The 18,339-nt window shown below is 43.7% G+C and overlaps 1 protein-coding gene across 3 annotated transcripts in view; it reads left to right on the top strand.

Moving 5' to 3' along the window:
- LOC106564812 (signal-induced proliferation-associated 1-like protein 2) overlaps positions 1 to 18,339 on the top strand; it is a 120,171-nt gene that overhangs the window by 34,832 nt on the left and 67,000 nt on the right. For all 3 annotated transcript variants that reach the window (XM_014131235.3, XM_014131236.3, XM_014131233.3), the window contains exon 2: positions 15,576 to 17,309. In XM_014131235.3, coding sequence (XP_013986710.1) covers positions 15,842 to 17,309 — 1,468 coding nt within the window. In that variant the 5' untranslated portion in view covers positions 15,576 to 15,841. The remainder of the gene's footprint in view (positions 1 to 15,575; positions 17,310 to 18,339) is intronic.

Genomic DNA, 18,339 nt, shown 5'->3' with positions numbered 1-18,339 from the left:
ATCGAACACCTTTTGGGTGAATTGGAACGCCGACTGTGAGCCAGGCCTAATCACCCAACATGAGTGTGCGACCTCACTAATGCTGTTGTGGCTGAATGCTGTGGAGACTTGCTTCCAATGTTCCAACATCTAGTGGAAAGCCTTCCCAGAAGAGTCGAGCAGGTGTCCACATACTTTTGGTCATGTAGTGTATGTTGATAAACAGTCTGGGGTCACCAGGGTCATTCAGGTCTTGTTAGTCTCTGGTTGTTGTGGCTGCAGAGTGAACATGTCCAAATACAGTGGGGGAAAAAAGTATTTGATCCCCTGCTGATTTTGTACGTTTGCCCACTTACGAAGAAATGATCAGTCTATCATTTTAATAGTAGGTTTATTTGAACAGTGAGAGACATAATAACAACAAAAAATCCAGAAAAACGCATGTCAAAAATGTTATAAAATGATTTGCATTTTAATGAGAGAAATAAGTATTTGACCCCTCTGCAAAACATGACTTAGTACTTGGTGGCAAAACCCTTGTTGGCAATCACAGAGGTCAGACGTTTCTTGTAGTTGGCCACCAGGTTTGCACACATCTCAGGAGGGATTTTGTCCCACTCCTCTTTGCAGATCTTCTCCAAGTCATTAAGGTTTCGAGGCTGACGTTTGGCAACTCGAACCTTCAGCTCCCTCCCCAGATTTTCTATGGGATTAAGGTCTGGAGACTGGCTAGGCCACTACAGGACCTTAATGTGCTTCTTCTTGAGCCACTCCTTTGTTGCCTTGGCCGTGTGTTTTGGGTCATTGTCATGCTGGAATACCCATCCACGACCCATCTTCAATGCCCTGGATGAGGGAAGGAGGTTCTCACCCAAGATTTGACGGTACATGGCCCCGTCCATCGTCCCTTTGATGCGGTGAAGTTGTCCTGTCCCCTTAGCAGAAAAACACCCCCAAAGCATAATGTTTCCACCTCCATGTTTGACGGTGGAGATGGTGTTGTTGGGGTCATAGGCAGCATTCCTCCTCCTCCAAACACTGCGAGTTTAGTTGATGTGAAAGAGCTCCATTTTGGTCTCATTTGACCACAACACTTTCACCAGTTGTCCTCTGAGTCATTCAGATGTTCATTGGCAAACTGCAGATGGGCATGTATATGTATTCTTGAGCAGGGGTCACCTTGCGGGCGCTGCAGGATTTCAGTCCTTCACGGCGTAGTGTGTTACCAATTGTTTTCTTGGTGACTATGGTCCCAGCTGCCTTGAGATCATTGACAAGATCCTCCCGTGTAGTTCTGGGCTGATTCCTCACCGTTCTCATGATCATTGCAACTCCACGAGGTGAGATCTTGCATGGAGCCCCAGGCCGAGGGATATTGACAGTTCTTTTGCGTTTCTTCCATTTGCGAATAATAGTACCAAATGTTGTCACCTTCTCACCAAGCTGCTTGGTGATGGTCTTGTAGCCCATTCCAGCCTTGTGTAGGTCTACAATCTTGTCCCTGACATCCTTGCAGAGCTTTTTGGTCTTGGCCATGGTGGAGAGTTTGGAATCTGATTGATTGATTGCTTCTGTGGACAGGTGTCTTTTTTACAGGTAACAAGCTGCGGTTAGGAGCACTCCCTTTAAGAGTGTGCTCCTAATCTCAGCTCGTTACCTGTATAAAAGACACCTGGGAGCCAGAAATCTTTCTGATTGAGAGGGGGTCAGATACTTATTTCCCTCATTAAAATGCTAATCAATTTAAAACATTTTTGACATGCATTTTTCTGGATATTTTTGTTGTTATTCTGTCTCTCACTGTTCAAATAAACCTACCATTAAAATTATAGACTGATCCTTTCTTTATCAGTGGGCAAACTTACAAAATAAGCAGGGGATCAAATACTTTTTTCCCCCAGTGTATGTATTCGGATATTTTTGGTGTTAGGAGAAGAAAAGGGTTGACCTAAAAACGTTGTCTTTCTCCTGTTCTCTATCTCCTTCATGTCTGTCGTTCGGTCTCCATTTGTATCTCTCCCCCTCTTATTATTCCCCTTATTGCTTTTTCTCCCTCCCTCCTCTCTTCATCTTTATCAATCCCACTCTTATTCCTTCTCTTTTCTTTGCGTCTGTCCATTTCAGCCTCACTCTTTCTTATTTCTGTCTCGTCCTCTCTCTGCCCACAGACAACACATAATTGACAGCTGTCTGATTTGGGAGGCAGTGATCTACAGCACTCCACCAGACTGAAATGCTACCCACACACACACACACAGTCCATTTACTCACACTCCTCCCTCACCCACAGAGATCTATTTAAAAAGACAGACTGTCTGTTGGAAAGTTTTCAATGGGGTGTGGAGAACAACCACCGGTGATTCGTGTTTTGTGTTAAATGTGGATTAGTATAATGCGGACCACATATTTTACGACAAAGGAGAGTGGTTGAGGGTTAGACACCTAAATATGTTTTGAAGAGACAAGCTTTCTAAAAGCTTTTACGAATCTGCTGTTGCGTGATTGAGCAAAAGACTGACAAAGTAATCCTAAAATTGTATCCACTGGGACTGGCTTTCACTGACTTTTTTTCAGAGGCTTAAACCATTAACGTTGCGTGAGATCTTGCGTGGCATTTGATGCACTCTGAAACGATAAGTAACAATGACGCTAGTTTTTAATATTGCATGTGTGACTCCTAAGCAGAGTGCGAAATACACTGTGACATTAGGGAAGGTGGGGGCTGGTCTGTATTGAGTGCACACGCTTGCACAATTGTTTTTTTTATGGGCCTAATAATAAACACGTAATTTAAACAGTCAAAATGATATTTTCATCTGATTGTCCAGTCAATAAAATAAAAGTAGGGTCCATGTACACTCTAAAATAATTCCAGTATACATAACTGCATGTATACTCGCACCAATTTATGAATGGAAATGGACATCTGTAACATTCAGCCATTGCCATTGATTAGGCCTACATTAACTGATGCGTCTTGCTGACAAATGTAACTTTTTTGTAGCTTGAAAAGCTGGGACATCTAAAATGCGGCTGAAACTTTCCTGGGGAAAACGGGATGATCACCCTAACACACACGGTCAACTTATAAAACCAGTCTACAATGTGTATTACCATGAACTCCTCCTAATAGGCCTACTGGTAGCGAATGTGTACTGGTAAAAATAAATTGTGCTTAATGTGTTAATAATGCTTGGGGTCTTTACAGATCATGTGAGATAAGACTACCTTTCCTTACATTTAATTACATTCATGACAGTGTTAAGCGTCATTTTTAAGCATTTAACAATTGAACTTAAACCCTGTATAAATCATTGATCTTAGATATCTGGGAAAATGTCCTGTATGTGTAGCTATGCCTGTTTCACAGTGAAAACCGTTCTCATGGGCACAAATCCAAAAATAACGTAGGCCTATGCCATTTGCAAAATCGAATGCTTCTAACCGAAGGTTAACTATATGCCTACTGTCATTAACGTATACTTGTTGGATGGATTGGATGCCCATTGGTGTCCAGCTGTAGGCTAGTTCTCTAGTGATAGTGTCAACCATCAGTTGATAAAGGAAAGAAAACAAATATTTATAGAAAATTTAATACCTTAACTTCTATGGGCTAGGTGGGACGCTAGCCTCTCACCTGCGGGACACATATCCAGTGAAATATCAGGGTGGCAAATTCAAAAACAACAAAATGTCATAATTCAACTTTCTCAAACATACAACTATTTTACACCATTTAAATATACACTTCTCCTTGATGTAACCACATTGTGCGATTTCAAAAAGGCTTTACAGCGAAAGCAAAACGTTAGATTATGTTAGGAGAGTACATAGACAAAAATAATCACACATCCATTTTCCAAGCAAGGACATGTGTCAATAAAACCCAAAACACAGCTAAATGAAGCACTACCTTTGACGATCTTCATCAGATGACACTCCTAGGACATTATGTTACACAATACATGTATGTTTTGTTTGATAAAGTTCATATTTATATCCAAAAACAGCATTTTACATTGGCGCGTGATGTTCAGAAAATGTATTCCCACCAAAACGTCCGGTGAATGTGCACATCAATTTACAAAAATACTCATCATAAACGTTGACAAAATATATAACAATTATTTCAAGAATTATAGATACAGTACTCCTTTATGCAACCGCTGTGTCAGATTTTAAAATAGCTTTTCGGCGAAAGCACATTTTTCAATATTCTGAGTACATAGCTCAGCCATCATGGTGAGCTATTCAGACACCCGCCAAGTTCGGGGCAACCTAAACTCAGAATTAGTATTAGAAATATTCTCTTACCTTTGCTGATCTTCGTCAGAATGCACTCCCAGGACTGCTACTTCCACAAGAAATGTTGTTTTTGTTCTAAATAATCCACATTTATGTACAAATACCTCCATTTTGTTCGTGCGTACAGATCACTTATGCAAAGGCATAACGCGCGAGCGCGGAACGAGAGACGAAAAGTCAAAATGTTCCATTACCGTACTTAGAAGCATGTCAAACTCTGTTTAAAATCAATCCTTATGGTATTTTTTACGTAAAATTGCGATAATATTCCAACCGGACAATAGCATATTCATTCAAGAAGAAAAAGAAGGAACGGCGTGACCGCGCATATCCAATCCCTTTGTTGCCAGGCAGACCACTCAGTAACTGAGCTCCTATTATCTGCCCGGTGACAGGAAAATGCTCAAACCACTTTCTGAAGGCTTTAGAAGCCTTAGGAAGTGCAACGTCCCCCACAGACATTGTAGCTTCGATAGAGAATCAAAAGAAGAACTACAATTCTCAGACTTTCCATTTCCTGCTTGGAGTTTTCTCAGGTTTTTGCCTGCCATATGAGTTCTGTTATACTCAGACACCATTCAAACAGTTTTAGAAACTTCAGAGTGTTTTCTATCCAAATCTACTAATAATATGCATATTCTAGTTTCTGGGCCAGAGTAGTAGCCTGTTTAAATTGGGTACGTTTTTCATCCGGCTGTGAAAATACTGCCCCCTAGCCCAGACAGGTTAAGGCACGTAGAACACCAGTACCCGCATGCACCTGAAACAAAGCAATGAGCACTAAACAGCTGCCTGACAAAAGCCAACAATGGTAAATCAACAGCTTTTTTAAGGATACATGGCAAACAAATGGTGAAAATGAGGAAGTACAAAGCAAACCCTATGCGCAAAGGAGCTCAGCTGTGGCCGAAATTCAGCACTACTACTACAGCGCCACCACATACAAACGGTTTAAACCATGACTGAGAGGTGGGGGTGTTTTCACTTTAATTTTCATATTTACCACTGTAAAACATACCACTGCATTTTAAGCATGTAGAAGAATGATTAAATTAGCATTACTTACAGCTCCCCCCCACCCTAGAGTCTAAACAAACTGAACGATATTTCTCTTTTTGCCTGTTTTAGGTTGCACCAGACAGACGTTTTCAGGGCTTGATTCTGAGCACACAGAATCAAGCCCTCGGCATCAAACCCTGTATTGTAAGATGTTTATACAGTTACGACCAGTGTAAAACAGATGAAGAAGTGTTACTTATTGACTTAGAGACCGATCTCTCTAGTCTGTCTAAATAGAGGCACTGGTGGCGGTGTACTTGAGGATTAAGCAGAAGCATCATGCTCTTGTCGAGGATGTTTCTCTTAGACTTTGGTTGATCCCAGATGATCTCTTGTCAGACTTGGTAACGCTTCCAAAACACGCTCCCAAGTGAAAGGGAGTGGGGAGGTGAATTTAGTGCAGACACGCATGCATGTACACACACACACACACACACACACACGTATACCCATACACATACACACCGGCCAAAATCGCGACCTCCGCTTGTGATCTCTATGAAAAATCTCTCTCCCTCCATACCTTTGTCCTATTCTTTCGCTGCAATCCACAGGAAGTCAAAAATATGCAGCCACAGCATATGGCCCATAGAAGGTCCTATTTGAAGCTCTGAAAGCACCAGATCCTTTGCCTCCTTTGCGTCTTTCTTTTTAAACCTCAGGAATTTAAAGGGGTGCAGTTCTTTTATTTTGCACCCCAACCCCCCCCCCCCCCAGAATAAATTGAAAGGCCCTTCTTCAATCCTGCTGTTCCCCCTCTAAAGACTCTTTCAGTCCCTCAGAAATTGGGGGGTTGCGCCGTGGACCGGGGTTATTGTGGGCGACACAATCAGGTTGTATCTGCCGTCCTGATAAGCTGAATGTCACGGTGTCCATTTTCTCTATACACATGCTAATGCCTCCCAATCAGTTCGGCAGTTGGAGACGTTGTCAAAAGGAGGATAGAGGATTATCAGTTGGGGCGAAGCTACACGAGCTGCAATCAGGCATTCACTCCATTTTTTTTTTCTCTCTCTCTCTCTCTCATGTACTATATATTCACTATGGAAGAAAAAAAAACAGACAAGCAGCTGCCCTAATTGCGGGTCAAATCTTTACCAGTGGAGGTAATAAGAGAAGAGCCTGTGGCATTATTCATAATGTGAATGAATCATTAAAAAGGCTACCAGATTTTGGTTGGAAAAAGCCTAATTACATTTAGTTAATTGCATTTGACATGGTGTCACAAACTCTTCACAAAAGTTTAAAATGTAAAAGATTGCAGTGTTTATAGACTCTTAAACCTCAATTTAATGCAGGTAAATAATAGAGCAGTACATGAAATTCCATATGTTTGGGTAGGATGCAGCTGTGTTGTCTGCTATTAGAGACACCTGAAACCCCACCTCGTTAAGGAATACCTAGGATAGGATAAAGTAATCCTTCTAACCCCCCCCCCCCCCCCCCCTTAAAAGATTTAGATGCACTATTGTAAAGTGGTTGTTCCACTGGTTGTTCCATTGGTGAATGCACCAATTTGTAAGTCGCTCTGGATAAGAGCGTCTGCTCAATGACTTAAATGTAAAATGTAAATGTGTCTCAGGTTGTTTGCATGTCTCCAAATTGTTTTTGACCAATGCGAAGTGTGTGTTTGCGTGTGTGGGACTGTTAAGTGCTAAGGGCATATCCTCCCCCTACACTTGCAATCTCATCACTCCCCCCCCCTTTCCTTCTAGCCGTTGCCAGGTTTGAGTGTTCCAAGTTGTGTGTGTTGGTCTCATTTCCATATGGAGTATCAAAGAAATCATCATGTTCAGAACAAATGTACATGTTTTGGAAATGTCAACTTCCCAGGTTTTCCTATGCATCCATCTTAACTGTAATAACTAATCCGTGGAACTAATTGCTTCCAACTGCCATTTTCCAGTGACAAAACAAGCCTTGTACTCTTGTGAAAATTCCTCTTGAATCAGTAGAACTACTAAATCTGCCCCTCTCCTACTGTAGCTACACAGTTGCCAAGTCTTGCTTCTCCTGCCAACTGGGAAGGTGCTTTCCCCCGCCTCACTCCAGTGTGTGTGTGTCGTCTGATCACGAAAGGGTGTCAGTTGAGAGAGGATGCAGCAGGACACCCTACATGTGTTGTTATGCAAATTAGGTGATTCCTTTGCCAAATTAACATTGGGGACAGGAGTTGTGGGGTTGAGAGTTTCGGGGGGGGGGGTCGGCATTTGTTCAGGGAGGAAACACACTGGGGGTAGCTAGCTACACGTCCCGTCCCTCTCACAGTAGGGTGTGAGGGGAGTCTCGCTAGCTCTCTGTTCAGTGCTCCCTCAGTCACCAGATGGTTGATTATTTTGAGGGTGGATGGATGTACTTCTACTTAAAGGTGTTATTGTTTGACAACTAGGCCTAGCTATAGGCCGATATGGGATGACTGACTGGACTTCATTCAGGCAAAGCAGAGCGACTGGAATGTGACCAAGCTACCTGCTGCTCTGTTTTTTCTTCTTCTCCTTTTTCATCTTTGTAGGAGACTTCAGTTGCCACCTCTCTTTCTCCTGTTTTTCATGAGCATTCTAGCATGAATGATTCCTCCTTGTTCCCGCCCAATGGGGTTAATTTTATGTCAACAGACAATGCAACAGGCGGCTTTCCTCAAATATCTCTCTGGGAAAATGCTGGCAGTAAATAGGCTTGCAAAAAACAGCCTGTCCATCTTCTCGTTTAGCTCTCCCCCTCTCTGTCTGCTGCCATTGTCATTGGAGATAGCGCTGCCCTTTTTAGTATAAAATCAATATAGAAATGAAAGGGAACACCAAGGCTGTGTGCGGGCACCGAGCTTGTTCTTGTGTGTTTTGTGCACACCCTCCTATGTGCCCAGAAGCAAAGTGTCTGCAACAGCAGCAAGTGACGAGCCCAAAACCAGCCGTGTTATGAGTGGGCAACCCAACCGATGTCATCAACCGAGGGCTGACCCATTTCTTTCCTGTTTCTTGTTACGCAGCAAACGGTTACCACCACGCAGACACATTTGTCCACAGGCCTGTGTATGCTGAAAAGTTCATATTTGTGTAGCTGCTGTACAGTTTAGTGGAGAGAAAAAAATCATGTCCTACTACTGTTTTCCTCGCTTTTGTTTTTAAGACGAGTGGCAAGATGCAGTGACACAGTAAACTGTCTTATATTCGAGCACCTGTCCTTTCCGAACAATGCCTGACCAACCTGCGAGCCTGTAATCTGTATCTTCAGGCTCACCTGTAGTCCATTTCCTCAAACAGTCTCGTTCCAGACCGTGTCCCCTTCACCAACAGGGCTTTTTCCCTCCCAACCTGGTTCTGAGAGACTGCCCTATATGCTGGTCTTGTCTTCAAGCTCATCTTTTAAAAATGATGCTCTCAAAGGATTGATGCTGCATTTTCAGGTGATTTCGTCGTTTTTTTCATTTCAACGAATTGCAGAAACTTAAGCCATTTCACGAAGAGTCTGCTGCTTACATAGTGGCCCCACAGGACCTACGTTTTTGGTTTAGTGTGCTGAAGTTTTAAAAACGAAACAGGAAAAGCACAGCGCATGATTTGAGCCTTTATAGGTAGACACAGCAACAGTCTGCAGATGAAAGGTTTTGGGTCTTGGGCATCCCATCCTTGTGCTATAGTTATGAAACTCGTTCCATGTCGTTTGGTAACAACACAGTCACATCCCAGTCACATCCCCGTCTGGTCCTTAGCCTCTAAGAGAGTGCCATTGTTGCATGCTGCAAGGCATGCTGGTAGGCATTACGTTAAAGGTTAGAAATTACAATAACTGAGCCTTAACACACTTAATTGCCCCCGAATTCCAGTGCTTCCTGTTAAGGGAAATAAGGAGAAGAACGTGGGAGTGTTTCCCAGCATGAGAAGTCCAGATGGGGGAGTTGAACAAAATGTCAGACCCCCTAAAAGAAACAAACAAAAAGACAACACTGTCCTAGTCCAGCAGTTCCATCTCAGCTGGGAGCTCCTTGCGTGGGCTCTTAAGTGATCGAGCCTGGAGAACCATGTTGCTAATCAAACAATAGCCCAATATACAGTTCCCATAACTTGTTGAAAGATGTCATCTGTGCTTTATCTATGCAAACAAACCCCCTTATCTTGGTTTCACCTGGCAGCTTGCCTAGAGCTCAGCTGTGGAGGGTTGTGTTGGCCGGGAGTTAGCTCTCAGGGTGAAAAGGGCTTCTGGTGAGTTCTGGCCTTGATTTATTTGAACAGCTGATCCAAGTCAACTGGGCCAGTCAGCAGAGACAGAGCATAGCCATCCCACTTTCAATAAAAGTCAACGAGAGCTTTATTGGCAGCCCCTCGCATTGACTACTTGGTTTGCCAAAAACTGCTGGAGACTGCAGACATAGGCTGATTTGAAAGTAATGATACAGTACTTTATACTCCAACATGAATACCTGTACCATGTACATTAGGATATGGCAGAGCAACCACTGTGAAATAGCCCTTGGCCCAACCTTTTGAAGTATTCCAGGGTGGGTGCTGAGGGGTATACTACAAAGCAGGATCAATGAGTTTGCCAGCTAACTTTGATAAACAACCATAAATCAATTTTAATGAAGGAATCTAAACTTTTGTGTTTTTGGTTGTTGACTTGATTAGACTATGCCCATTTCAAAGTATTTTAGGCAAGTTAGTTGGCAAGCTCATTGATCCTGCTTTGTAGTATACCCCTGGGGTCTGTTTTATATAGTAAGCAGAAAGACCGACAGAAGAGAAAATATCCACAACAATAACAAAACCAATGTTAACGTCCAGATGCACTATTTCCCCCCCTAGAACCTTGCCAGGGGTCCGTCTTTCATTTAGCCCCTGCAGAGCCATCGGTGTTTACGTTCACTTCCTTGATGTTCTGCATTTACTGTCTATTTGTTTATTTTCGGCCTTGCTCCATACCTTCATTGGGCCCACCTACTGCCACTGCCCCTCTTCACTAGCTACAGCCCCACAACTAAACCATGTTCTTGACGGACGACCAACCTCTCCCACCCCCCAACCAACCTGCCTTCCTGAGAGAGTAGTCATTTTAAACTACACACATACTATTTTGCCTCTGCTTCGGGAATCAAAATCAAACGTACACATGCATGTCGTGGTGGAGTGCATATTGAAGGACCGCACTGGAATGTGTATGTGAACTGATCCCCGTCTGTACCCCCCCCCCCCCCCCCCCGCCTGCCTCCACTTGGAATAAATCCTGGCGAAATTCCCCCTGACACGGAAGGCATTAGGGCTTGCGACTGTGTGTATCTCGTAGTTCTTCCAGGGGCCTAGAATGCCTGGGTGCTTAGTGCACCTAACAAGGCAGAACAGACAAGCAGTGGGAAGATGGATGGGGAACCCGCTAGCTTAGCTCTGTCTTATTGATGTGTGAGGGTATGCGAGTACCAGGTTGGGTTGCCAGTTAAAGGGATGCACCCATGTACGGTGTTGGAAGCGGCCTTGACTCCATTGTATTCTTGCCCCCTGGTTTGGATACGGTCCTAATCAGCCGCTGGAGACATGAGCGCGTTGATTTCGAAGGCTTCACTGCATATTGCGGTCAATCCCTCTGTGTGAATTTGAATCTCGTTTTGTACTCTTCCCCCCCCCCCCCCCCCCCCCAAAAAAAATACATACAGGATGTTTTACTTTCTTGAATCATTCTTAATGGTAAAGATAAAGCTCACATTGAACCATTTTTGTCCAGCAGGGACAAAACAGCCAATCAAATAACTTCTATATTTATTCTGGGTGGTTTACCTTTTTATTTAACATGAGGGCTGAATTCATGGAGTGGAATGAGACTTTAATAACAGGTTATACAGGCAGGTGTCGACTACACTACAGGTGACATTGTTTGGTTGGAACATCTCTTTCTAAATTGGAACTCATTCTAATGGATGACATCAAAAAAGTGGACATGTCAAAGTAGAACAAAGGAATGATGGCGTTGTCTGTCTCTGGGGCTTTTGGAACTGGACAGCGTAAGCTTCCACTGCTCACTGACCTCCTTTCTCTGTCATTGTTTTTGCCCACCTCATCATACCTCCAAGTGGAGGTCCGTCTGTCTGCCTTCCCTAATCTGCACCCAATGTTCCCAAAGGACATCGCCACTTGCGCCAGTGAGCTCGTTCCCGTGGTTAATGAAGTCTGATGATAAATGGACTGCATGAGCATTTCCAAAATGTCACTGAAGAACTGTAGTACTGAAAATAATAGCTTCATCGCATAAGAATATAGCTCAAGTACAATTTCCAGATCACATATAAATCTATAGTTCAGTGTAACAGTATGTGAAATTGATTTGAGCCATGCAGACAGACATAACAAGTACAGGCCTAGCTCATTTCTAGATGCCACACACCATTCATCTCAAACTCTCTCAAATCACGGAATCCAATATCCAGTACTGACATCTACTTCACTGTACCACTGTCAGGGTACACGGGAGTGTCCATTTTATAGATTTCAACCAAAACAACATTACCCTGCCTCCCAGCTAAATGTTGCTCCAAGACCATGTCACTACCCTAGCATTTGCGCTGTTCCCTCATTGATTACCGTTATGTTTGGGTGAACAACCGGCTCGGTGTGCCCCGCTGGTTCGTGGTACCAACTGGAGCAGTTCTGTCATTAACCAGCAGTGGCGAGACTGTAGCCTACATTCAGGCTGACGTTTGATGGACGGTGTCATCTGTTCATTTGTGACCACGTTTGTCTGTTTTTATTTGTTTTCTTTCCCCCTTTTTAGATGGTCTTATTTTAAAGACCATCTAGGGACGGATTGATGCCCGAACACGTTTGTGCAATTTATCTGACTCTTGATCATTACTATTTTGTTTGTATTGCAATTGTCGGTCTCTCCATAAAAACATATTGCTTAATTTAGTGCTGTATGTACTTTTCTGTACCCACAAAAATATTTACATTTACGTCATTTAGCAGACGCTCTTATCCAGAGCGACTTACAAATTGGTGCATTCACCTTATGATATCCAGTGGAACAACCACTTTACAATAGTAAATATGAGACGTATTACAACACAAACATTGACATATTGAAGAATCAAGCGTCCGATGCAGTGCAGCATCATACTAGCTTGTCCTAACTTCCAGCATCAATCACACCCAACTGCAGCATCAGTCAGACTCTTGATGGCCGATAGGAAGTATACATACTGATATGTAAAGCAGTATGAAATTGTAGCTCTAAACCGTATCCACGTGATTCGGCTTTGTAGATCAAATAACTGACTCAAGCCTTAGAACCAAAGTTGTCCTCTTATGGCAAGGCAGGAACCTTTCAGAAGATTCATGATGAGTACTGAAGGGGAAAAAAAGGATGTCACAGGCTGTTTTCATCTCGCGCTTTCATGATCTGTTTGCTCTCAAGCGGTCAGACATCAAGGCCATGCATTTTTAATGAGGACCCTTTTCTCATATTCCATCTCTTCCTTATTTTATTCGGGTGTTTTTAATAATGGAATAGGGCATCATTGGGGGCGGATGGCATCGGTTGCTCCGCCTTGGGCCCCCTCAGTGTTCCGTGTCCAATCATAGCACGGCTGCCTCTGTAGTGATTGCAAATAACTTTTACACCTTGATGTTATGAATGCTTAATGCTCGTTTTAAACAGCCGTCTGTTAGAGGTGTTTCTGCACTGATTAGTGCGCAATAGTCTGTCTGGCTCTTGCTGAGACTGTTTGGTTATAAACTAGTCAGTAAAGGTCCATGGAGTTGGAATGGATGTGGCGCTTTCAAAAGTGTCCTATAACAAATTCAACAAACCCAAGATGAGTTACTTTATTCTAGTTATCATACTCTTTTATTTTTTATTATAATTTTTGTACACTATTTAAGGTAACCTTAATTCAAATGAGCATCCAATCAGTACCATTCAATACAATGAGGCAAGAGACACAGATGAAAGGATAAGGACTCTTTATCCTCAAAGGGTAGGGGGACTGTTCCGTCTGGTCAAAATTTTGGGGCCCATGTAGTGAATAGGGTGCCATTTGGGATGTATTCAGACTGGTATTTTCCAACATTGTATTAGCAACATAGCTCAGGCAGTAGGAAACGCTCTCATCCATTTCTATGCAGATGAAACAGTCTTATACTCAGCTGGCCCCTCCCTGGATTTTATGTTAGAATCGCTCTACAACAAAGCTTTCTTAGTGTCCAACAAGCTTTCCCTGCCCTTAACCTTGTTCTGAACCACTCCAAAACAAAGGTCATGTGGTTTGGTAAGAAGAATGTCCCTCTCCCCACAGGTGTGATACTTCATCTGAGGGTTTAGAGCTTGAGGTAGTCACCTCATACAAGTACTTGGGAGTATGGCTAGATGGTACACTGTCCTTCTCTCAGCACATCAAAGTTGCAGGCTGAAGTTAAATGTAGACTTAGTTTCCTCTATCGTAATCGCTCCTCTTTCACCCCAGCTGCCAAACTAACCCTGATTCAGATGACCATCCTACCCATGCTAGATTACGGAGGTGTAATTTATAGGTCGGCAGGTAAGGGTGCTCTCGAGCGGCTAGATGTTCTTTACCATTCGGCTATCAGATTTGCCACCAATGCTCCTTATAGGACACATCAGTGCACTCTATACTCCTCTGTAAACTGGTCATCTCTGTATAGCCGTCGCAAGACCCAGTGGTTGATGCTTATTTATAAAACCCTCTTAGGCCTCACTCCCCCCTATTTGAGATATCTACTGCAGCCGTCATCCTTTACATACAACACCCGTTCTGCCAGCCACATTCTGTTAAAGGTCCCTAAAGCACACACATCCCTGGTCTTCTTTTCAGTTCACTACAGCTATCAACTAGAACGAGCTGCAACAAACACTCAAACTGGACAGTTTTATCTCAACCTCTTCATTTAAAGACTCAATCATGGGCACTCTTACTGACAGTTGTGGCTGCTTTGTGTGATGTATTGTTGTCTCTACCTTCTTGCCCTTTGTGCTGTTGTCTGTGCCCAATAATGTTTGTTCCCTGTTTTGTGCTGCTACCATGTTGTGTTGCTACCATGCTGTGTTGTCATGTGTTGCTGCCATGCTATGTTGTTGTCATAGGTCTCTCTTTAGGTAGTGTTGTGTTGTCTCTCCTATCGTGATGTGTGTTTTGTCCTAATTTATTAATCCCAGCCCCCGCAGGAGGCCTTTTGTTAGGCCGTCATTGTAAATAAGAAATTGTTCTTAATTGACTTGACTAGTTATAAAAAGTTTAAATAAAAAAATATGAAAATACCCCCTGGTGTTAAATTTGTCGACGTTTACTACAGGAAATGGTGAATTATGGATATTCAAATCAGGTATGAATATACATTTCTCCTTGTTCAAGAACATTGTAGCCTATTTTGAAATAAATCCTCTGAATAATGTAACTACCTTAACATCAACACACCCACTCTTTTTAACATTTTTAATAAGGGCAATTCCACAGTAATGCTGTCACAGTTCTTATTAGTATGACTTTGAAATGCATACAGTACTTATCAGGAAGGTTGAAATGTTGGTCACATGTTCACACGGTTAATCACATTCCAAGATGACTAACTACATACTGGTTCAGTTGGCTGTTTTCTGCTGTTTTCTGAAATCCTGCCCTCCTCAACTTTAAAATTATAAATGACTCCACTGTCCAGAGGCAGTGTGATAAATAGTTGACTTTGAGAGAGAGGGGATGATTCGCACGACATTGTTACTCCTCTCTAAGACCTGGAAGGCATTCATTGTGAGTTTAAGAAGTGTTCGCTGTCTGCATGATTGTTTTTGTTGTTGCATAGACGGTTTGTCATGTTACATTAATACAGATCAGATAACTGCGCTAAATCTTTCAAATTCAACAAGGTTGTGGGCCATTTACAGGCATGTAGCTCGCAGCACCTAGAGACATGAAATAATTAATTCTGAATTATTGCAAATGAGCCGTTGAACTTGAAAAGGCCTTTCATCTTTCAGCCACACCATTCCCAGTGTGTTAAAAGCTGCCAAAAACCCTATCAAAGCAATACAAATGTCTTTTTGTTCTAGTTTTGGTACATGGACATTGTTTGTAGGCCTTCGATCCGATTGATTTAACCGAAATAGCAATGAAATAGCGATTGATGTTCATTATGTTTAGGCCTTTGCACAAATTGAAGGTGAAATGCAATTTTAGGCCTGTTTTTATTTTGATGTTATAATTTTTATGAAATTAACCATGTTTTGTTTCTCACTTTAAGATCTGAATCCACAAAGGATCACCATGTGGCTGTTATTGGCTTGATGTGGACCAGGAAAGGATCTTCACCTTCTATGCTGCGCTGTCCTTCAGAGACCCAAGCAGATCTGTCAATCTAATCCTTTTCTATGGATTATGGACCTGGCGAAGTGAAACCCCAGATTTGGGTTTTTGTCTAATACTACATGGTAGCAGTTTCCAGAACAAATGGCTTGTATTGGAAATCAGTCATGAAATTTGGGACTGTAAGGTGCCTGTACACAGGATATGAATGTGCCTAGCCTCTGGACTGAGGACATAGCGAATCTTGCTGGAGTAGGTGGTAAACCAAAGGGCTCCAATTATTTCATGCAGTCGGACAACCCGTTCAACAAGAAACTCCAAGCGTTAAAGGGGCCCATGGGACCTCCAAACGCCAACGTGCAAGGAACGCCAGCCATGCCCAAGATGGGTGTCCGGGCGAGGGTGTCGGACTGGCCCCAGCGAAAGGATGGCTGGGAGTCACAGCCTCCGCCACGCTATGACAGCCTGGTGCCGACCTTCCAGAAGGGACCGTCAAAACTTAGCACAGAGGTCATCCTCCAAAAGAGCCAGGAGTTGCTCAGTACCGAGTTCCCAGAAACCAAGTATCCACTGTGCGACCTCCTGAGCCACTCCCCCATGAAGGGCTTCCCCGGGATCAAGAGGAGCAACAGTGAGGTCACCATTAGCGACATCGGTGCTGAGGACTTGGATCACACCACCATCAACCCCAACACTGGGGCCACCTTGCGCCGTGAGTATGGGAGCACATCATCTCTCGACAAGCAGGGTCTGTCCGGCGCCAGCGAAGGTTTTGTGGGCACCCTGAGGGGCTACCACATGGAGGACCGCTCGGACCAACCCAGCGCGCCTCCTCCCCAGAGTTTCCCGGAGCTGATGCGTCTCAACACCACCCTGTCGCCCAGCCTACAGACGGCCGCCCAGATTGCGCGAGGCGACATTGTCTGCATCCCGGGCTACGACTACGTGGACAGCTCCCTGCTTTACAGCCGTGAGCGGGAGAAGTCCTTCATCCAACGCATGAAGGCGGAGAAGGCTGACACCTCCATCTTCCGGAGGCTGCGGAACGTGAAGAGCGAGGGCGAGTACCTGGACCAGGAGGACGGAGGGCGCTTCGGAAGGCCCCTGAGCTTCCAGAAGTGCTTTGCCCACTACGACGTGCAGAGCGTCCTCTTCAACATCAGCGAGGCGGTGGCCAACCGCGCCGACCTGGGTCGCAGGAAGAACACTACCACTGGGGCATCGGCCGCCTCTCAGTGCCAGGCCCCGGCTTCTGGGCTGGGAGACAGCGCCACGCCAATTCCCATCTGTGATTCGCCCGTAGGCAGCTGCGAGGAGCTGGGTCACAAGGCCAGCATGGACGCAGATGAGGGGGATGGGAAGAGCAATACCCTGGTGCTCAGCTGCCCGTACTTCCGTAACGAGACTGGTGGCGAGGGCGAGAGAAAGGTGGCCCTGAGCAAAGCCAGCAGCGCCAGCTATGGGAGCGGAGACTATGCTCCTAGCTATGGGGGTGGAGGACAAGGCTACTCTGTGGAATCATCGCTCAGCACCCGGTGCACCAACGCAGGGGTGTCGGTGCTCGAGGTGTCAAGGGAGAGCCAGGCCTTCCACAGGGACATGTACAAGCGCTACATAATCGAACACATTGATCAGGGGGCCTACTACTACCACAAGTACTTTTACAATAAAGGTAAGAGAGGCATTGACTACTTACCTATTACTAAATTGTTTCCTTACTATAAAGTACTCTAGCAACTTAAAGAAAGAGCCAGATGGGGCTTTTCAGTTTTTCAAGATAATTTACAATGTGCTTTGCAGTGTTTACAAATGCATAACGTTAGCAGACACGCCATAGAATCAAGCCATATGTAGCTAAATTTGAGTGTTGCTGAATATCTATGACCTGCTCATTGAATGAGGAAATAGTTTACTGGAGTAGACATCAACATGATACCTGAGATAGCAGGATACATGTAAAATCTGCAATTTTCCACTTTGCATTTTGGACTGCATAAATATAGCTTGTTAGTTGACTGTGACTTCCATGGCAATTAGATGTCCCTTAGGCAATGTCACGCACTGACATAAGGTGAACAACTCTTGAAGCTAGTCACGCTTGAGTCACCGCCGCAATGCAGCGCATGAGTTTTTCCCTCTACATTTGTCAGTATCCATAGGTTGAAAATACAAAATACCCAAGATGTTGCTAATAGCTTTTTTTCAGCCATTTTACAGACTTGAACTAAACTTGAAGATGGGCGATTCCACACCTGCGTAGGTGGAAAATATTTTTGGTATCTCAGATTGTTCTGGCAATCCTCACATAGAAACTTCATTGGGAGGAAGAATGTTTGACATGCATTTTACTTTTGTATCACAATCATGAAAAGATCATAAATCATGATGAAAGTGTCTATTTCAGGCCCTTTTTAGATCTTTACATGCCTCCTGTAAGACCTTATGATCTGTGAGCCGTACATGATACAGACATCTTGTTGTCATTATACTCCTCATTTCCATCCACAGTTTTTATGCGAGTAAAGTCATTTGTGTTTGTGTGTGTGTAATCACGACAGCTATGATGGAAACTGGAAGTTTTGGGAGAATTTTTGAAATGCAGACAGATTATTTATTTGTCATTTTTGTATCTTTATTTCACTAGGAAAGTCGGTTAAGAACAAATTCTTATTTACAATGACAAAATTTGGAAAAAGTCAAGG

This window comes from Salmo salar, chromosome 12, assembly GCF_965601325.2.
Source record: "Salmo salar chromosome 12, fSalSal1, whole genome shotgun sequence".
NCBI lineage: Eukaryota > Metazoa > Chordata > Actinopteri > Salmoniformes > Salmonidae > Salmo > Salmo salar.
This window is presented reverse-complemented; position numbering and strand designations above follow the sequence as displayed.